This window comes from Mustela nigripes, chromosome 4, assembly GCF_022355385.1.
Source record: "Mustela nigripes isolate SB6536 chromosome 4, MUSNIG.SB6536, whole genome shotgun sequence".
Taxonomy (NCBI): Eukaryota; Metazoa; Chordata; class Mammalia; order Carnivora; family Mustelidae; genus Mustela; species Mustela nigripes.
In genome coordinates, this window is record NC_081560.1 from 187,732,613 (window position 1) to 187,753,820 (window position 21,208).

Below are 21,208 nucleotides of genomic sequence, written 5' to 3' on the forward strand. Positions count from 1 at the left end.
GCTTCCTCCTCTCTCTCTGCCTGCCTCCCTGCCTACTTGTGATCTCTGTCTGTCAAATAAATAAATAAAATCTTTAAAAAAAAAAAAAAAAAGAAAGGAAAGAAAAGAAATGCCTGGGGGGTTGGCAACCTTGTAGGAAGGCTGAGAAACCCCAACCACTGCGGGAAGCCAGGGGAGGCTTTTGGGGCCAGGGCGGCTGACCAGTCTGTCCAGGGAAGTGGCTGGCTGGGCCACGCCCTGGGGGCAGCTCTCACAGCCTCCCTTGGTGCCAGGACAAACCTGAAAGTTCCCAGTTGCCCTTATACAAGCTGGTCGAGGAGGGTTTCCATACTCTCCGTGCAGCTGGACCCCCACTGTGAGCTTTGCCCATTGGGCTGACAAAACAGTAGCCAGGAAGCGTTTAAATCCTGAACCCAGGCCTCCCAGGCATGCCCAGAGAGCCTCCCTTCTCCGACAGAGCCTCCATGGGAGCAAGGAAGCCAGCCTGTGCAGTGGGCTTCAGGCCGTGGACTCTTGGTTGCATGTTCAGGATCAGAGTGAAGTCCATGTCTTTTCTGGCCAGAGAAGCCATGGTCTGCCCCGTTTGCGTGGCCTCTGGGCTCTCAGTGCTGATAGAAATAATTCTTCCGAACCTCACAGAGGATTTACATGTGTTGTTTGCGAAGGCCCCTGTGAGGCTGTGATCCAGATAAAATGAAAAATAACCAAATGGCCTTTGGGCTAAATTGCATTTGTATAAGCCGCCAAGGGAGCAGCAAGAGATGGGTCAGGAAGCTGTGTGACCCTGCCGCTGGGCGGGGGAGGGGACTTGGGCCCACACTGGACTCTGGACATGCAGGGGGACGGTTGGGGAGGATCGGGCGTGGGGTGTCGGAGAAGGAAGGAGGCCAGCCACTAGGCTTGACCAGCTCCAGTGAGGGGAGAGTTGTGGGGGGAGGCTTGGGTTCTGTGGGATATTTTGTGTCCAATAAAAACTGGGATATTTGGAAAGTAATATTATTATCTATTATTGGCTTAACTAATTAGCTTCCTTAATTCGTTTACTTTATTCGTTGAGCTGCTGAATGTGTAGGTTGAGGACTTCGTCCGAACCATGCGCTTCCCCGGGTTCCTGTCCCCCAGTTGTCTCTTGCTTACTAAACCCCCATAGTTTTTACTTTATATTATCTTTTGCTTTTTTATTTACTTATTTGTCAGAGAAAGGGGGAGATTGAGAGAGAGCACAATCAGGGGGAGCAGCAGGCAGAGGGAGAAGCAGGCTCCCGGCTGAGCAGGGAGCCCTATGGGGGACTCAACCCCAGGACCCTGGGATCGTGACCTGAGCCGAAGGCAGATGCTTAACTGACTGAGCCACTGAGGTGTCCCACACCTCTAGTTTTTAAAAGGTGACATTTATGCTGAAAATTAACAGTATTTTTGGTGAGACCTCAGTGGGGGCGGGAGTAATGGCCAGGTGTGGGAATTAGCTGCACCCGCCCCAATGCGCAGAGGTGATGGCCCAGGGTGGGGGACTGCCTCCCCCAGCAGCAGAGCCCACCCCCTGCACGTTGGCTCCAAGCCGTGTTGTCCAGCTCGTGCTGTGGAGGGAAGTCGGCCTTTCCTGCTAGTATAAACATGGGATGGGGCCGATCCTGCGTCCTCCACGCGGGGAGAGGTCCAGCCCCCGCCCCCTCCTGCCCAGGCGCCCGGTGCCAAGGAGGCGGGGTGCTGGCAGTCATCAGGGGCCAGGACGTTCTGCCCGGATGTAAGGTGTTTCGTGTGGATGGGACACTGGGTCTCTGGGATGCTTCCAGGAAGACACTTGGCATGTGCCCTGAAGACCACCAGTGGGGGGGGGTCCGGCATCAGCGAGGCACAGGCTGAGGGAGGGGGCGTCTCCTTAAACTGGGGATTTGGCCAGAGATACCCCCGGGGCCGGCTGGGGGCCCGGGACAGGAATGGGCTGGTTCGCTGGAGGTGGTTCAGGGAGTCTCGGGTCCGCGAGGCCGGGCTGTGGAAAGCCTCGGTGGCTCGTCAGGAGACAGCATCCTCTTCTCCGGAAAAACAGCAACAGATGATCATTTCAAGAAATAATGTTTTGAAAGTGAAGTGTGACTTTCAGAATAAAAAGACAGGAAGCTCTTAGAAACTGTGAGATTCTAAATCGAACCAGGAGGCTATTTTTTGCCCTCTGCTTTCTATAGTTGCTCTCAAAGCGTAAACTACACCAGATGATTTTCAGCCAGCTTTACGCATGTTCAGGAAGAGCTATTTCTGCGTCAGGGCTGCGGCCCCTGGGAGTGGGCGGGTCTCAGAAATGTCTGCCTGAGCTGGACCTTTGGAGTTTGATACCCCATAAAGGTCATGACTTTCCCTGGGCGCCTCATTGGCCCGTCATGCTAGGACAGGACGGATCTGGCCCAGCAGTGCGATGTCCAGACAGTGGTTGTCTGAAGCCGGCCTGCCTTCCAGGCTCGCGGGAAACCGCAGCTGGGATTTGGGGTCCTTGCTCCAGAGCCACACCACAAGCACAGCCTTCTCAGTTAGTGTCAGTCCTGTGGGGACTAGGGAAGATAAAGCAGGATGAGGATACAGAATTTCTCCAGAATCCATGCAGTAAATGCCTGTGAAGCCCACATCCTCTACCAATCTCTGTGCCCGGCACAGTGTGACTAACCCCAGAAGCACCTGTGACCCTTGACCCTGGCCCTGGGCTGAGTCTGGGCAACCCCACTCTCGCTCCTCTCAGGGGAATAGGAATATGCCAGCAAGGAGACCCAGGCCCGGGCCTGCAACCACTTTTAACGTCGCATGAAACTATCTAATTTCCTTTAAAATCAGAAAATAATATATACGTAATCCAATCTGGGTTACATTAAGCTTCATATTAACTCATAACGCAGTCATAAAATAAAATGTTTCATCTTTTTTTTTTAATGGAGGGCATGGCCTATGAAGGTAGAAGTGACAAGGGTCCACCGAAATCACAAGGGGACCCTGGCTGAAACCTCCCTGAGGGGTGTGTGCACACCCCCCTCCAAAACACACACTCAGAAAGAAACAGAGAAAACACACTTACACCACACACCCACATATCACACCCTCACACACAGAGAAAACCCACCCCACACAGACCTCTCCGTGGTCCGCCCTCCTACTCTGGGCACTGCTTGTACAACAAGCCAGAATCTTCCGGGCAGGCGGCCCCCCTGTGCTCAGCCCAGGTGTGTGTGCCTTCTACCCACTTCCCATCCCTAGAGATCTGAAGGCTGATGGTTGGAGTGTGGCGTCTGCTTGTCCTTTCCCTGGAAAGCCTGGGAGACGGGGCCCTGTCCTTCCATCCAGGGTTATCCTGAGTACACCAACCGGTGCCCAGCTGGGGTTTCAGAGAAGCCTATTGGGATCTCACTGTAGGGTCCTAGCACATGCTGCTGCTCCGGGTGTAGGGAAGATCCAGGGGCTCCCACTTGAATCTTTACCTCCGCTGTCATCCCGCGGGTTTTACTGAGCAGCTGGCTCAGTATTCAGTGAAACAGATGCGTTCCCACCGTCATGCCACGCGGGGTCTCCTGACACCCCCTCGGTCCCTGTGATCACCGTGGGAAACCCGGTCGCGTCCTTGGCAGCGTTTAATGCCATCGATGGAAGATATGTACGTGCTATGTTTTCTTGTTCCTTTTCCTCGTGTCATGTTTTGTTGTTTCTTTTTTAAACAGATGATCATTCCAGGGTGATTTTGAGCCAGGTGGATGGAACCCCGTGTTCAGATTACATTAATGCTTCCTACATAGATGTAAGTCTGCCATTTTCCTGTCCCCCTGCCCAGTATGACGCGCACATCTGGACCATTCGGGGGCTCAGTGTGAATCATGATTTATCTCTGGGGGCCAGGAATTAAATCATCACAACTTTCGTGGGCCATTTGGCCATAGCACGGGCGGCGTGGTTGCTACCAGGCCTTTTGAATTAGCATCTCTGGGGATTCATTTTTAAAAAGCCTAGAAGCACATGGGACATTTGTTACAGAGTTCTTTATGTTACTGATAAAACAGGTTAGGAGGGACCAGTAAGGCAGGTTTATAGTCAAACGATATCCACTGCATTAAGAACCCCCTTTAACTGAAACTTAAAATATCATTTACTAGTAATTATAAAATTATCATGAAAACACAGTGGAGGATAATTTGTATCTATTAACCAGTTAAGAATATTTAAGTGTGTGTGTGCGTGTGTGCGTGTGTGTGTGTGTGTGTGTGTGTCTGGGCAAGTATTAATGGAAACTCGACAAAGGGACGATCAAAAGTAGCACAATTTCTGAAGTTGCTAGTGAGTTTTCTTCCTATTTCTGTGTTTTCCAAGATTTTCGTGATTACTATGTTACCTTCCAAACAACAATGAAATCCTTCAGCAGAGGCAATTACGAATACCTACCGACCCGATTTTATCGTTCTAGGGTTATAAAGAGAAGAATAAATTCATCGCCGCTCAAGGTAAGCTGCTCACTGTGACTTGCAGAAGATGATTCGGGTAAAATGCCGAGGACGGCGCCCGGGTCCTCCTCTGACGGCCGGAATGCGGGGGGCTCCGTTTCGGCTTCTTGTCCGTGTGCCGTGCTGCGTCTCTGTGGCCTGAATGCCGTCTGTCCCACCTGTCCCTGCGTGCAAGGCATGCGGGGGCGTCTCTAATCTCGCGGAGCCTCGCGACACAAGGCAGTGCTCTGCTGACCCCGAGTGTCCTGGGAGCTGGGCAGAAATGCTGGGCTAGAGTCTGCGTCTTTGAGAGCGTCCTGAGGTCATTCTGTGCATCTGTGTGCGAAGTCCGTAAAGCTCATTCTGTGTACAGAGCTTCGAGAACGCAGACACGTTGGGGCCTCTGGGCGCTTTGTCCCCCTCTGTGGTCAGGGCCGACCGATAAGGAGCGTGACGGGCGAGGTCATTTCTAAGTGTGGGTGTAACAGGCATGTTGGGTGCTCGTCCACACAGTGTGTAGGTGTAGACAGACAGACATACCTCTTTTCCACATCTGCCTGAGTCAAAGCCAGGGCACGCAGGAGCCCAGCAGTGACCGTCTCAGAGGGCTGCTTGTTAATTCAGACAGACTTGGATCTCTTTCAGCTGGCTGAGCTCTGTGTGGCTCCCACGTGGTGGTTGATTTTGGGGGCGGGGGTGGGGGGCATGAGTAGCTTTTCAGATCAAGGCCATACCCACGAGGATGCTTCAGCCCCGGCAGCAGGCCCTCAGCCTTGCACACAGGCCACTTCGTGTGTGTGTGTGTGTGCATGTGTGTGTTTCTGATCTGGGCTACCACCCATCGCCCCAGGAGCTGGGGCAGGCCAACAGCAGGTGTCTTCAGCAAGAGTCGTTCAGAGAGCAGGTCCCAGAAGTCAGCGTCCATCAGCGTCACTTGAGAACTTACCAAAGATGCACATTCCCCAAGAAACAGGGCAGGGCACATGCACGTACACCCAGAGGACAACAATGTTGGAAAACCTGACAGACGTTAGCTGACACAGATAGAGGCTCCTCTCTCTCCCTCTCTCTCTCTCTCTCTGTCCTTGTGAGCAGGGGAGGCAGCCCGGGGCTGAGGCGGCAGCTGCAAGCAGCTGCCTCTGTGTCTTCCTGCTCCGCCCTCCGTGACATGTCACTGTCTTCCTCCGGGTCACAAAATGGCTGCTGCGTCTCTGGGCTCCGTGTCCATCTTCAGGCAGGAAGGAGGGCAAAGGGCAGAGGACTTCCTTCTGGGGATGCTTTATCTTTGGTTCTGGCCGCGTCTCCCTGGACGGCCCTGAGTACGGCCCGCTGCGGGGGTCTGGGACACGCGGGCAGGGGGTCGGACACGGAGGGCGGGTCGGCCAGTCTGCAGTGTGTGTGTGTGTGTGTGTGTGTGTGTGTGTGTGTGTGACGCACGGACACCTGTACCGTTCTGGAGTGGGCTCTGGTCTCCGCAGGCTTGACGAGCCCCAGTGGGCACAGGCTGCTGTGACACGCAGGCTGACCCCAGCCTCATCTGAACACCCTTTACTGCTTGTGATCGGGGTCACGCCCCAGGTGCCGATGCGCAGCCCCCCAGGACTCCCCAGCCCCACCAGGGTAGCGCGTGTGGTGCTGCGGCGGGACCCGGCGGGGAAGCGGCCGATCTCCCGGCCGCCGAGCAGGGTTTTCGTGCCTCGGAGCAGCAGGGCGGCGGTGGCCTCCCTGGGGCCCCACAGCCAGGGTGACGGGGGCGGGGACCCCCAGGGACCCTCTCCAGGCCTGACTTTGGGATCATCCCCTATCTACAGGCCCCAAACAGGAGACAGTTAACGACTTCTGGAGAATGATCTGGGAGCAGAAGTCCGCCACCATCGTCATGTTGACGAACCTGAAGGAAAGGAAAGAGGTGAGCTTGGCCTTCCGACTCACAGAGGACGCTCTTGTAGCTCCTGGGGCTTCGCTGGGGGGCGAGCTCACCACATCCTTTTCCTATTCCTCTCCCTTATCACCACAGAAGAAGAAGAGAAAAAAACAAAAAGCAAAAAACACACCAGTGGTTCACAGCAATTTTATCTTGAATTAAATGCGCTGTGTTCCCCGCATCTCCCTGCCCTAGACCATGACACGGAAATGTCACGCTGCCCATCCTTACCTCAGCCAAGGGCCCCTGGTCAGCCGACTGCTCTCACGCCCGGGTGGGAGCCACAGGCCTCAGAAATGAGAGCCTCAGGGTTTTCAGGCTGGTAACACGGTGGGCCTCAGACTAGAATTAAAGATGGATTTCCTGCTTCTTACCCAGACGAGAGAAAGGAATTTGGAAAACGAGGGGCATCAAAGGCACGTCACTCTCACGCCTGTGTGAGCTTTTCTAAAGCAAAACGGGTGTTGGTACTTTATAAGAACTCGAAACCTCTAGAAAGAAGAAGGATAAACGGAGTCACTTCCTACATGTGGCAGATGTTCCTTCGCGTCCACTCTCCTGGACAGACGATGCGGGGGGGGGGGCGGGGTGCGTGCTGTGAACCAGCTCACAGACCCTGGCCCCCACGGTCTCTGTCCCCCTGGGCAGAGCAGACGCCAAACAGAAAGCAGATCAAGGTAAAGTGTCAGGAGGCGACATAGAAATCGCAGGCGGCCCAGGGCCCGCGGTGGGCAGCGAGGGCGGAGCAAGCCCGGCGGACAGAGGGCTCCGAGGGTGAGGGCGGGGGGGCGCGCCAGGCCTTCTTTGTGCCGTCCGGCCCTTCCCTTCGTCCCCCCAGGAACAGGGCAGAGCACAGCGTGATTGTGGCTTCGGGGGCAGGAAGGAGGGAGACCCCCCACAGGGAGTAGCACCTCCCTTCCTTGGGTATGGGTCAAGGCAGGGCCCGGAGTGGCACCGTATCTCCGAGGCTGGAGGGACCTTGACCAGACGAAGCCCAGGAGAGGCGGCCCCTGGCAGGGTGATGGGACCCCGAGGCCAGGAGGGATCTGCTGGGCCCGCAGCCATGCCAGGAGGAGAAATGCGTCAGGGAACGGGGCTCGGGCCTCCGAGGGGAGGCCGAGGCGGGGGCCCGTGGCAGGCTTCTCAGCAGAAAGCAGGGCCTGAGTTGTAGAAAGTGAGCTTGCTCTCCAGATGAGAAGAATGGGAGGCTAGAAGGAGACTCGCTAGGCATGGGGAGACTGTTCTAGCATGTTCCAGTGTGCGGGCCAGAGCAAAGTGGTGGCAAGCAGGTGGAGAGGAAAGGCCAGCGTGCTGGGAGACCTCTGTCCTGCTGGTCCCTGCTGGTCTCCACCCCAGCCCTGCCGTCACTCACAGGCCTGGGACCCAGGCAGCTAGGCTCGGGCTGTGTCCTTTGAGACGGAAGTCGTGGGCCGGGCCCGGGGAGCTCAGCTGGAGCTCACGGTGGACACTGGTCCACAGGCAGGACAGGCAGGGAAGAGCCCCTCCCGGTGCCACCTTCACTAATTTGTTTCGTACGTGCCAAGTGACACAGGAAAAAGCCTCCAGTTACCATTTCCTGCCGGGTAGGATGGGGTTTTTGTTTTGTTTCCAAGGGGGTTGGGACTGGGCTGGAGAGGCCACCCCCTTCCCCCAGAGTGAATCCTGCCCCGTGAATGGAAAGAGGGACAGGAGTCGGGGGGTTGAAGCAGGCGCGCTGAACGCTTCCCACGCTCCGGGCAGATGCCTGGCCAGGACCCGGCCCCCAAAGAGGAGGAGGACGCTGCCCTGGGAGCCCCCGGGTTCCCCGGAGCCAGCGGCCCTCCGGCTGCCACTTGAGCAGTGAGGGGATGGGGGTGGTGAGGGGGAGGGCTTGTTTACAAACAGGAGACCCAGTGAGACCAGCACAGGAGCGGCGGGTCTCAGAGCACGCCTCCGTTCCCCGCAGCAGGCATCCTGTTGCCATGTCACCGGACATTTTCTCTCTGATCTGTCTCCGAAGCCTCCTACTGGATTTTTCCATTTCTGTGACTCAGAGCTGGCCGGTTTCTGTATCTTGATTTTCACCATTTCAGATGAGATCATTTCTCAATAGAGTTCCCTTTTCTTACTTGGTTACACTTCTTTGTCCTCTCCCTGGCTTCAACATTCTGGCGAAAGGTTGTGAAATACAGTTGCTCCAGCATCTCATGATCTGACCAGAGGGAGGGGACTGTGGCCGCAGCGGGACCAGGAGGCCGAGGCCGAGGGCAGAGAAGCTTCCACACGCACAGCCCTGTGCGGGGCCCTAGACTCAACCCTCAGGCCCAAGTGAGGGCCTTTCAAGGGAAGCATCTCAGGGGGTCCTGGAGGGCCCCCAGGGGCCAGCACCTTTGAGCTTCCGATTCTCCTTGGGATGCTTCAGAGATGTCCTGGAGGAGGTAGGGGATATTGTCCTGTTAGGACGGCGTCCTCACGCTCTCCTGTGTCCTGTGCTCACAGCGGCCTCTTCCGCCTCAGGCTGCAGGTTCACAGTCTCCCACGTGTAGCCACCGGAAGCCCAGAGGGAGGGCTGGTACCGAGACAGGCCTCTGTGTGCAGGGCACCTGTCCTCTGTGGGCCCCTGCTTCAGCCAGAGCAGACTCGGGACTGGCCCCCCAGCAGCTGCACGGCCTCGCATTCTTAGCCCTTTCCCAGCTCCGGGAACCGCCTGAGGGAAGCTGGTGTGTGCCGATGGCGGGGCCGGGGGCGCCCCCAGACCTGGTTATCTCTGTGCAACCATCCCGTGTAGGAGAAGTGCTCGCAGTACTGGCCGGACCAGGGATGCTGGACCTACGGGAACATCCGCGTGTGCGTGGAGGACTGCGTGGTTCTGGTAGATTACACCGTCCGGAAGTTCTGCATACAGTCCGTAAGCACTTTCAGTTACTGGCTTTCTGGAAAGGCCGTCCTGCGGAGAGCAGTGTCAGGAGCAAATATGCGTCTACTTTTTTAATAGGAAGACTTGCCCCCCCCCCCCCCTGCCGGTGCTGTAGGAGCTCTCGCTGAGTCGGGGCTGGGGAGGGCCACGTGCAGGAAGGGGAGAGGGTCGGGCTTAGTGGACTGAGGATGTGGATCTACGCAGGAGGAGACAGGTGCCCAGGGGTCTGCAGGCAGCCCCGGGCCCCCCTCGCCATCTTGAATGGAGGCAGCCTCGGGCCCCCCTTGCCATCTTGTCACCTGGGGGAGGGGCCCCAGGACTGGCGGTTCACGCCCAGTAGCAGGATGTCATTTCACACGCCGAAGTGGTAAGGTGGGATTTTTTTTTTAACAGTCTCAAAAGTATTTCTGTAGCGTCCTCAGTGTTTGTCATACTTATTTCCTGCTCATCCCCGCCCCATCCCTGCCTAAAAGAATGCCAGGCATTCTTCCCTACAGATGCCTGTGTCCAAAACCGTGAGCAGAGATCTCAGACAGATATATCTCTAAAAGGGAAGACAGAAGGTCACGGTGTCAGGAGTCAGAGGAAGGGGGTGGCATTGTGAGCTGCACGATGAGGTTTCCAGAAGCCGCAGCAACGAAGGGAAGAGGACGCGCTTTATCGTTCTTACTGTCCCCTGCTTGTGTCCCTCAACGGTCACACTCCCACGTGCACGTGCACGTGCACCTGTGTGTACACCAGCTAGCCCTCCGCGGTCTGGGGCAGACAGCCGCGCTCACGGGCTGTGGGTGGGCTGGTCGGCCCCATCATCCAGGCCCTCCAAATTAAGACACCGTGAGGAGTGAAAGGGCGCGCTGCTGCGGGAAGGAAGTGGGGCTGCCAGGCCGGCGGGGACGTGGCCGCCCTGCTCGCAGTGGGGGCTGGGAGCCGAGGGCCAGCTTCTGGATGTGTCTGGCTGCCCAGGGCCAGCCTGCCGTGGGCCTGGACAGGCTGCAGGTCCCACTCTGCCGGTCCCGCCCGCAGGTGGCGCGCCACCCATGTCCTCCGTGCTGCCCAGGGTCTAGGCGGTGGGGTGGGGCAGGGGCGGGACGGAGCATCCTCCGAGAGTGGTGTTGGGGGAGGGGCCCTTGCCCCCACTCACACCTCCCCATCCCCCGCAGCAGCTCCCCGATGGCTGCAAAGCCCCCCGGCTCGTCTCCCAGCTGCACTTCACGAGCTGGCCCGACTTCGGAGTGCCTTTCACCCCCATCGGGATGCTGAAGTTCCTGAAGAAAGTGAAGGCCCTCAACCCCGCCCATGCCGGGCCCATCGTGGTCCACTGCAGGTATGTCCGCGTGGGGCCGTCGTGGGTTATGTTCTGTGGGCCGCTGCCGGCGTGGGCAGGAGGGCAGGCCGGGTGGAATGAAGCAGTGTCTACTCACTGGGGACAGAAGTGACACCTCAGAGACCCCCTTGGGGTGAGAGCTGGGGAGTCGTGTGGCCCACTCCGTGAGAGCAGAACCCTTTGCTTAGCGGCATCTGAGGGGGAACCCCAATATCCAGCACAGACAAAAGCCAAGAGGCCAGGTAGAGGGAGCTAGTGGGGCTCTGGGCAGGTTCACTTGGCCTCCCCTCCCCTGCCCCCAGAGACCCTCAAGTCACCTCTAAGGATAGAGCTGGAAACCACACTTCTATGGGGAGACCTCTGTCTTGAGACAAGAGTGCTCAGAGGGGCTGGGGGACACGGTCCAGGCCCAGCGAATAGCAGCCCTGAGCAGCTGTCCAGGGCCGGAAGTCCTGAAGACCTGGCTCTGTGGTCTGGGCTGCCCCTTCTCCTGCCAGCTGCGTTCTCCTCCTCTGCAGTGGGAGGGACCATCCTGGAGGGCCCTGGACTTGCCCCAGGGGTGAACTTTGCACAAAGGTAAGATCGGCATAAGCTGTCAACACTGTGATTATTCCTTGGGTTGTGGAAAAGCAGCTTCTGAAAGTGAGCCCATTTTCCTGAGCAAATTGTCTTCTGTCTTTGCACACCTTGGTGTCCCTGGTGGTTTTCATACTGAGCTTTCATTTCTTCTGGAACTCGTGGAGCCATAGCGGCAGGGCACAAGTTATCCCCTCTGTGTCTTACATCTCCATGCCCAGTTTGGCTTCTGGTGCCGAAGGTCATGTCCAAGAAAAGGCCTTGGACTTGGAGTTGGTAGACTGGCCTGTGCCCATGCTGGCTTTGGCGACAAAAACAGAAAGACGAAGAGTGCTCCCTCGCCAGACGCCCCATCCTCCCAGTGGGTGCTTGGTTAGAGTCTGCAGACAATTTGGAGATCAAAGGGGAAAGCCTGGTCATCCTGGCTGGGGAGGGAGTCCTGGACCTGCCCCTTGGGAGATGAGGGACCCTGGGGCAACCGTGCATTTAGCGAGGTGGTGTCTAGGATCGCGGGGGCCGGCCCTGCTAGCCCTGCCCAGGAGCTGTACTGGGGTGGGGATCTGCGGGCCAGTCCTGCTTGGCCCCAGCCTGGGGTCCTTGTCGGCCACTCCTGTTCTTGCCCAGACTTCACGGAAGCCAGAGTCTCCATGTGGCTTCTTCCAAACACTTGTGTGATGGAGTCAGAGCATCTGAATCACGTGTGCAGGCGCCTTCTGTCCTTTGTCCCCTTTGTCCTTTGGCAGTGCCAAGATCCTCCCCATGGCCTTGTCTGTAATGGCCAACACAGATGTAATCAGGGTGACAGCCTGGTGAGCAGGGCCCTCCCTCCTCCGGGAGGTGGCAGGCCTGGACCGAAGGGCCTGAGTCCCTGCCCAGGGACTTCCAAGACCCCATCGGAGATCCGGGCCCTGCTGCGGCAGAGACCGCGGGGACATCGGTAGCCTGTCTTCAGGATCCAGAATCCGAGCCGGAGAAGTCCTGGCAGGAGAGGCCCTACAAGACCCTTCCCGCTGCCGCCTCTCCCTGGCTCAGGCTCCTGGTGGTGGCTGGCCGCTCAGCTCCGGATGGTGGGCGTGGGGGGAGGATAAAGAAAAGGCCTCTGGGTTGGGGCCAGGGCCGGCTTCAGGGAGCAGGCTCAGTCCTGCTGTGCCCCGACGTGTCCAGGTCTGTCGTGCATGGGAGAACTTAGGGAATGACCAGTCTCCTTCTTCTGCTTACTTCCTCCCCACATCAGGGCCCCAGGACACCTGCACTTGCCATTTATCTTATTTTCATGCCGGGTCCCTGTCCGTGGCCTCGAGTCTCTGCCTTTGCTGTCGAGCATGCGGTTGTCTCCCTGTGGCAATGTTTTACTTCCGCCCAGATCCCGCGCCTCCTGGGTGCTCTGGCCTTCTTTAATGTTCTGTTTGGCCACCGGGGTTTTAGCATCTGGGAAGTGGGAGGAGGGGCACCCTCCGTCTCTGGTTTCTCCAGGTCCCTCTCCTCCCTGCTGGGTCCTTCCCCTCCCAAGCCCAGGCCCCTGTGAGCCACCCCGGATGGTGTGGGCAGATGGGCGGTTCTGGACGCCTGCCTGACTGCGGTCATGTGATGACAGGCATTCCTGCCAAAGGGTACGGGCCTGCCAGAAGCTGGCAGGGGGGGGAGAGGGCTCGTGCTGGCTGGACCGCCCTCCCCTTCCCAGAGACTCAGGGTGGAGTTGACTTCATGCCCCGCCTCCAACTTCGTCCTCACACCGGATCTCCTCAGTTTTAAGCGGTGTCGGGCCCGGGGCTCTGGCTCTTCCTGGTTTCCATCCCTGCGGACACACTCGTCCAGAACGACATTCTCTGCCGGAGTCCTCTTAGGAACCACATCCCCATGGAGGCTGGCCAAAGGACCACCTGGCCTCAGCCTTTTCCTGGGGTGCCAGTGCGGCCCCTGTCCCAGTGGCGAGGTGGCCTCTCCTGCCTGCACCCTGGGTCAGGCGAGGGGTCCCGCAAGTGGCCCGGGGACCCTGACTGCCTTGCACTAGGTGATTTTGTGGCCTCCGTCACATACGTATTGGGTACGGTGTCTCATGGGGCTCTGCACCTGTAAGAGCGAAGACTCCCCAAAGGGCGCCTGTGTTTGACCTGCTTTCCCTCCTGAGATGAGGGCGTCTGGCCCGGAAGAGGGTCTTCGCTGCTGTTCTCGGCCAGATTCGGAGACTAACTAGGAAGAGCAGTATCTCCCCCCGACCCTCCCAAAGGGGAAAGGGGGGGGGACGTCACTCTTGAAGTTGTGAGTCTTTGTTAGAGAGGTGACTTTCCTTTTATGACAGAGGTTAACGCTGCAGGGGCCGGAGGGGGCAGGCCCGCTCTCACGACAGACGCTGCACACACCAGGCCGCCTCACTTTACTCGTTCAGTGAGTGTTGGCTGAGCACCACTGAGTGCCCGCTCTGTCCTGGGAGCTGGGGAACAAACATGCCTGGCCCCACCGTCTGGGGAAGACCCACCCAGGACAGGAGGTGGGGGAGGGCCGACCCGAGGTCCTGGAGGCGCTGTGGGGCGTGCGTCGGGAGGGCAGGAAACTCAAACCCAAGAATCTAGTCGGGCCGCTTCCTAGCCAGGAGATGGCTATGCAGAGACCCTCCTTCTCATGCCAGAGAGCACGAGCTGGTGCCTCCCCTTCCGGCTGACCATGGCTCAAGAGCCCGTCGACCTAGCCTGGGAACCCCCTTTTTGTAAAGAACCTGGAAAAGCTATTTCAAGTGTGACATTTCAAAAAATCCACTTACACACGTGACAACAAGATAGCATTTGGCAACGGAAGAAGACGATTCGCACAACGTCACGGGCAGCAGCTACAACAGATCATTCCGACGCTCCTTTTAGCAGTTTCTGTAGTTCTTAGAGGAGGATTTGGGATAATTTCACTGAGACTATGGTGCCCTCTGGTGGCTGCGCCCAAGATTTGCTCTTCATGGATGGAGAAAAGGGGGTGTGGCGGGCTGCGGTGGGAGTCCCCCAGGGGTGGGCGGGGCGGTCCTCCTGTCCTGGCGCACAGGTAGGTCAGCTCTGCGGTCCCGTCCTTTGCTGCGGGTGGGGTGGGGTGCTCTGTGCCTCACAGTGGGGCATCTCCCCTTTTCCTGAAAGCGCTGGCGTGGGCCGGACGGGCACCTTCATCGTGATCGATGCCATGATGGACATGATGCACAGTGAGCAGAAGGTCGATGTCTTTGAATTCGTGTCCAGAATTCGCAACCAGCGCCCTCAGATGGTGCAAACGGACGTGAGTAGCGCCTTTCCCCGGCCCCGCATCCGTCCTGGTGTGAACGGTACAGAGCGAACCCGGAGCCCTGGGCCACCCCCAAACGACACAACTGTCCCAGATGTGGCACATGTATAATAGAGCCTGGTGAGGACATTACGGTCAACAGTGCCAGCTGACCTACTCCCCTTCCTCGACGCCATAAATGGTCATTATAAATGGCTGTCAGCCTGACTGTCCCCAGACCTCCTTCCCTAGGCAACGTGTGCAGAAGGGGAAGCCCCCAGGGCAGCAGGGCGCACACGAGGGTCCTGGGTGCTCGGGTGTCCCTGCAGATGCAGTACACGTTCATTTACCAAGCCTTACTGGAGTACTACCTCTACGGGGACACCGAGCTGGACGTGTCCTCCCTGGAAAAGCACCTGCAGACGTTACACAGCACCGCCGCCCACTTCGACAAGATCGGGCTGGAGGAGGAGTTCCGGGTACGTGGGAACGACCCCAGGGGGAAGACGCCTGACGGGTCGGAGGAACCGCTTTCAATCACTGCCCTCCTGTTGGACCCCAGAAAAAGCAGGGTGGCTGCCCCGGCCGTAACGTAGGGCGGAGAACAATCAGGGGCTTTGAGACAGGAGAGCAACCCTCATGGGGGAGGGTGTCGTGCCCACGGAAAAAGCTGAAGGTGGAGAAAGATGAACAGATGACCTCGAGAGAGGTGTTGGTGCGGGGCTGAGGGGTTCGCTCGCGGGTGTCCGTGTTGTGACTGCGGGATTCTTGGCTGCAGAAACTGACCAATGTCCGGATCATGAAGGAGAACATGAGGACGGGCAACCTGCCTGCGAACATGAAAAAGGCCAGGGTCATCCAGATCATCCCATGTAAGGCAGCCCCGGGGGATTCCGGCCCTCAGGGCAGGCGGGATTGGGGTCGGCACCCTGTGGAAGTCTTTGACCACCCACTTCTGCGAGCCAGGGCCCAGGGCAAGACACTGTCTGGGCCTGCGGCTAAGGGCTCCTGGGGGTGATGGCGAGGGCTGGGAAGAAGAGCAAGGACAGGTGACCCAGACAGTCCTCGGCGTCAGATGGGCGGCTCATGAGAGGGGACGCAGATGATGAGAGAGGCAGCAGGTCCTGGAAGTGGAGAGATTTGCTCTGACCATGATTCTGGGGCCACCCGACTCCTATGTCAGCCAGTCACCCCCTAAGCCTGTACATGGGGGAGGGGGTCCTGCTCCAGGCCTAGGGGAGGCGGGAAACGGGCCGGCATGCTGTCAGGACCCTAGCCTACTGAGGTTCCGGGTAAGCGGGAGGAAAGATGCCTACGTTTGTTGAGGGGGGAAGCAGAGAACTTCACAGGGATCAGAGGAACTGCAGGAAAGGAAGAGAGAGGGTCTGCTTTGAGGAGAGGGAGCGCCTCGTGGCAGGTGGACCCCAGGTCCTGGACATGGCCTCGTGGTCACCGAGCATCAAAAGGGCACTGGAGCTGGATGAAGCCTGCCGCAGCCTCAGACCCCGGCTTTTTGGTGGCTGTGGCCGCCACTCCGGGCTGCCTGCCTGTCCATAGTCCTTTCCCTCCTGAAATGCAATTTTTTGAAAGATTTTATTTATTTATTTGACAGACAGGGATCACAGTTAGGCAGAGAGGCAGGCTGAGAGAGGAGGAAGCAGGCTCCCCACTGAGCAGAGAGCCCGATGCGGGGCTCGATCCCAGGAGCCTGGGATCATGACCTGAGCTGAAGGCAGTGGCTTTAACCCACTGAGCCACCCAGGTGTCCCTGAAATGCAATATTCTTAATGCTCCTATTGTGGTATGAATTACTTCAATTCATGACAGATGAAAATGTTAACTGCAATATTTTCAGAGCTTTCTTTCCTACCAAAACATAATTTTCTGGGCCAATTTAATTAAGCTATTTTATAAGGTAAACCTTCCAGGGACTTGGCTTGACATAGCAATTTTATTCATAAGTTTTGTATTTCGGAAGCTGGTAGCAGCACACTGAAGTTCGCAAGGCAGGGCTGGCGTGTGTGCTCACTGAAGGCACATCCTGTTTCGTAGATGACTTCAACCGGGTGATCCTCTCCATGAAAAGGGGTCAGGAATACACAGACTACATCAACGCCTCGTTTATAGATGTAAGTATAGGGCGCCCCGGACGTGCTTTGCGAAGATGCATGTTTCCTTCGTCTGTGATCACAGAGACTCCTGATTAACTGCTTTCCACAATCAGGAAGGAATCCTGAAATCCAAAATATTTTGTTAACAGAATGACTTGCATGAAAAAAAAAAAAAAGAAAGAAAGAAAAGAAAAGAAAAGAAGGGATAATGAGTTTTGGGAATAGAGAGCGTAGACACCCTGCTAAGTAATTTGCTAGTTTCCGTTGTGTTTTTAAGACACAGCGATTTTTCCATTCTGTCCCTAATACTCTCGGGTCACCCACCAGCACTGCGTGGCTCTCTGTCCTGCACTGTCTGCGACCCGCTCCATGAGGACAACGTGCTTGTGTGTTCAAGGCATGGTCACCAGCTGTCTCCATGCACGGTGGCATTAGCCGAGGAGCGGGTGGGGATAGACACAGAGGCCGAGTCTGCGTCGAGCTCCCCTTTGTGGATGAGAAAACTGTGCCGGAGGTCGCTTGGGCTGCGTGGAGGAACTGGGTTTGAATTCATTTCCTCGAAGTCCACACCCAGTCCACCCCCACGAGGCTAACTGAGCCAAAACACAGAAAGATGGGAGAGCAGAGCCCGGGTGGTGTCGCAGGGGACCAGGGTCTGTGTGCGTGTGTGTGTGGCTCGCCATACCTGCTCAGAGGGGACCCCGGGTGCTGCAGGGGAGAGAGCGGGTGCCCTGACCTGTGGCACGGTATACGTGTGCATGCATGCCTGCGGGGGCTCGGTGCAGCTGGGGAAGCCAGAGGATGCTCTCCATCCTCGGCCCCTGGGCTCTCCTAAGCCAACCCCTGCATCTGCACAGGAACCGGCATGAGAGGAGGGCAGACTCTAATCTCTGTCCCTGTTCCAAGGGCTACCGACAAAAGGACTACTTCATCGCCACCCAGGGGCCGCTGGCGCACACCGTGGAGGACTTCTGGAGGATGGTGTGGGAGTGGAAGTGCCACACGGTCGTGATGCTGACGGAGGTCCAGGAGAGAGAGCAGGTCAGCAGCGCTCGTGGCCGGCCCGGGCCCTTGGGGGGGCAGTGTGCACCTCCGGCATCCCAGCCCGCTGGCGGTCCTCTGTGATGGGCCCACCGGTGATCAGCTGCAGAGGCCAGGCCACGGCCCAGGCGGGAGACAGGCAGGACATGGAATAAAGATCCCGTTTGCTTAGCCATGGCCACCCACACTGGCTTTTGGTCTTACCCAACGTTTTACTTAGCCAGCCTCGCAAGTCTGTCATTTTGTTTCTCCGCAAATACAAATTTGATCAAAACCTGTTGAACAAAACAACATTTACTCATTTTCTTCAAGCCGTAAGGACATAGACATTGACATGGGCACCTTACGGACGGTGTCCTGGTTGAACGGGATGAGTCAGTGATTCCCTGTCCCCAGAGCTCCATCCGGGCCTTGTTTATTGAGTTCAGTTAACAGCACAGTAAGTGCTCATGAACCCACTCTCCAAACGAAAAAACAAACTCTGGTCAGTGATGGTCACCTATCTGGGAGCTCTTTCAAGACAGAACCACTACCCTGAACCCATGTTTTGATTTCTTTGCTTCTTTTAAAAACAGTGCATTGAGTTATAATACTCATATTATTCCATCCATATTTTTAAAGGGTACAAGTCAGCAATTTTTAGCATATTTACAGAGTTGTGAAACATCATCATTATTTAATTCCAGATCATTTCCATGAGCCCTTTTCCTTCTGTTAAATCAAATGGGGCTGGGTCGGTCTCAGAACAAACGCCCTACCCGTGTGCAGCCAGGCCCCGTTCCTTCCTCCTCCGCAACCTCTCCTCCACTTTCCACCTCTGTGATTCACCTGTTCTGGACATTTCCTGTAAATGAGATCATATGACCTGTCTTTTGTGATTGAATTCTTGTATTTACTATGTTTTCTAGTTTTAACCATGTTAAAATAGGTTCTTTTTCTCTTGACGACTCGCCTTCCGTTGTATGGGCCGCCTTGTTTGGGCATACCACTCTATTTCCCATTTGTCTGTTGATGGACGTGTGGGTTGTTTCCACTCTGGGGCTATTGTGAATCGTGTTAGAAACGTCCATGTTGGAGTTCTTACATGGATTTGTTTTCGTTTCTCTTGGGTAGACACCTCGGGGTGGAATTGCTGGGCCACATTGTAACTCTGTCTCTCGAACTCATCTGGCTAGACGTTTGGAAGAATGTCCACAGCAGCTGCCCCGTTTCATACTCCCACCAGAGTATACAAGTTTCCAGTTTCTCCACCAACACTTATTACTGCTGGTCTTTTTATTATTTTAAAGATTTTTAAAAATGTATTTGAGATAGAGCGAGAACAGGGGGAGTGGCAGAGGGAGAGGGAGAAGCAGGGGAGCTCCCTGAGCTGGAAGCCTGATGCAGGGCTTGATCCTAGGACCCTGAGATCATGACCTGAGCCGAAGGCAACCGCTTAATGAACTGAGCCACCCAGGAGCCCCACTACTGATCTTTTTAAAGCCGTCCTTGTGGGTGTGGTCTTGGCTTTTCAGAAATCCTATACGTGTATGTCTTAAGGCTACTGTTCAGTTTTGCTTGCTATCGAACTTTCTATCAGGGGGTCATTACAGTGCGTATTCTTCCGGGACTTGCTTTCCACACTCAGAGGATGCTTCTGATGTACTCCTGCGTTGATGCCTGTCGCCGTGGCTCATTCCTCAGTATGTCCTTGTGTCTCACCGCACACAGTGCACCCTGCATCCATTTATCTGTCCCTTCTCCTGTCACGGGCATTTGGGTCAATTGTGTTTTGTTGTTTTTTTTTTTTTTTTCTCTTTTACAAATGGTGCTACTAGTACATTTTCCTACAGTTCTAGTGCTGCACAAGGAGTAGCCTGTTCCAGGGACAGAATGCTACATTGGAGAGTGACAGTTTGAATTGACAGGATAGTTTCTACAGTGGACACTGTCAATGGAGGAGAGAGATCTTTCATTGACTTCCCTAGTGTTGTTAGGGCTCCTCGTGTTTGCTGACCGACTAGGCGTGCGTATGTGTCACCCCTCCTAGGCCCTGGCTGGCATCCCTCTGATTGCTCTGAGGTCAAGCATACTTCAAACATTTACGGACAGCATGTTCCCTCCCTGCAAGATGCCTGGCCAGGCCTTTCCCCTGTTTTGCTAGTGAGTTGTTTGTTCTTGTGTTGACTTGTAAGAATTCTTTACATATTCTTGATTCTAATCCTTTGTCAGTTGTGTGAACTACAAATATCTTGTCACCATTGATGGCGTGTCTTTTCACTCTCTTGGCCATGTTGGTTGATGAAGGGAAGTTTGTTGTGCTCTTTTAAAAAAAAAATTATTTATTTATTTGACAGACAGAAATCACAAGTAGGCAGAGAAGCAGGCGGGGGTGGGGGAAACAGACTCGCTACTGATCAGAGAGCCCAATGCAGGGCTGGATTCCAGGACGCTGGGATCATGACCTGAGCTGAAGGCAGAGGCTTTAACCCACTGACCCACCCAGGTGCCCTCATTGTGTTCTAATCTGATGTCATAATCTTCGAGTTGTGGGTTGTTCACTCTTTTGAAGTCTTGTTTTTTAGTAAGTCCTTCTGTACCCCCAAAAGAAAAGACATTTTCATCTAGGGCTCTCACAGTTTTGTTTTTGACTTTTAAGTTTTAACCTGTCTGGGTTTACTTTCATGAAGGTTCAAAGCTACCAGATATGGTAGGGCATGTTGTGCACTGCCCAACTCCAAGAGGGCTGGACTGTTCCTATCAGTCCTGGTAGAGTGTGAGTCAGGGACACACCCCTTTTCCTACATGGAAAATGGGTTTTCTCAGCTCCGTTGATTGGATAATCTCTTCCTGTATCCAAGTTCCGAATACACACCTGTTTCTGGATTCCCTTGGTCAACAGGTGTTAGCCGGCATCCATACTCGTGTTTGTTATTGATTTACTGTGTCAGATGAGATGCGCTAAACGGTCTGAGAGCCATCCTGCAGCATAATATCAAACCGCTAACAGGGCATTATTTCGTGTGAGACTTAAAATTTCATTTTATCCCCCAAGGATAAATGCTACCAGTATTGGCCGACAGAAGGCTCCGTGACTCATGGCGAAATAACAATCGAAATAAAAAGTGATACGCTTTCGGAAGCCATCAGCATACGGGACTTCCTGGTCACCTTCAATCAGGTATTGTCGCCGGTGCTGTGGGATCTCATAGACAGACGGCCCCGAAGCGGCCATCGGGGGCTCCTTACCCTGGTCCTTACCACGGTCCCAGCACATCCCGCTCCTCCAGGCTTTTCTAACTGGTGCATTCGGATCAGTTTTTAGCGTGTGAATAGGGGCAGATCGCCTCTAACATTTGGACCTCCGTGGTCGTGTGCGTCCTTGCTGGAGCACGAGGGAGGATGGGGGAGCAGAGTGACCAACTCTAAGAGGCGTTCCACAGCCACAAACACCCGCTCAGGAGAAATGGCAGCGGCGGGGACAGGGCGACGAGGTGGTGTGGATGAAGCCACAGAGGCCTCTCCAGGCTTTTCCAGAGCGTCTAGGACAGGAGGGGTCCTGGCTTCTTAGGAAAGAGACGATCCTGTTTTCTCAAGCGAAGCTGCCAGGATCCGTCCCGTGTCCGCCGGGCCCTAGCGGGGGCTCTGGGGACATCCTCTGTGTATCCTGCT

The 21,208-nt window shown here is 55.9% G+C and overlaps 1 protein-coding gene across 11 annotated transcripts in view; it reads left to right on the top strand.

Annotated features, from left to right (window-relative positions):
• The window catches only part of PTPRE (protein tyrosine phosphatase receptor type E), a 148,666-nt gene that overhangs the window by 121,862 nt on the left and 5,596 nt on the right, over nt 1–21,208 (top strand). For 10 of the 11 annotated variants that reach the window (XR_009404034.1, XM_059398817.1, XM_059398813.1 and 7 more), the window contains 11 exons: nt 3,696–3,772; nt 4,433–4,469; nt 6,260–6,357; nt 9,140–9,259; nt 10,429–10,592; nt 14,285–14,420; nt 14,735–14,884; nt 15,184–15,277; nt 16,458–16,534; nt 17,423–17,557; nt 20,592–20,717. Coding sequence is in view for 10 of the 11 variants with exons in the window: in XM_059398817.1 (XP_059254800.1) it covers nt 3,696–3,772; nt 4,433–4,469; nt 6,260–6,357; nt 9,140–9,259; nt 10,429–10,592; nt 14,285–14,420; nt 14,735–14,884; nt 15,184–15,277; nt 16,458–16,534; nt 17,423–17,557; nt 20,592–20,717 (1,214 nt within the window). In the remaining variant the exon portion in view is untranslated. The remainder of the gene's footprint in view (nt 1–3,695; nt 3,773–4,432; nt 4,470–6,259; nt 6,358–9,139; nt 9,260–10,428; nt 10,593–14,284; nt 14,421–14,734; nt 14,885–15,183; nt 15,278–16,457; nt 16,535–17,422; nt 17,558–20,591; nt 20,718–21,208) is intronic. The other variant, XM_059398811.1, reaches the window with a different exon arrangement.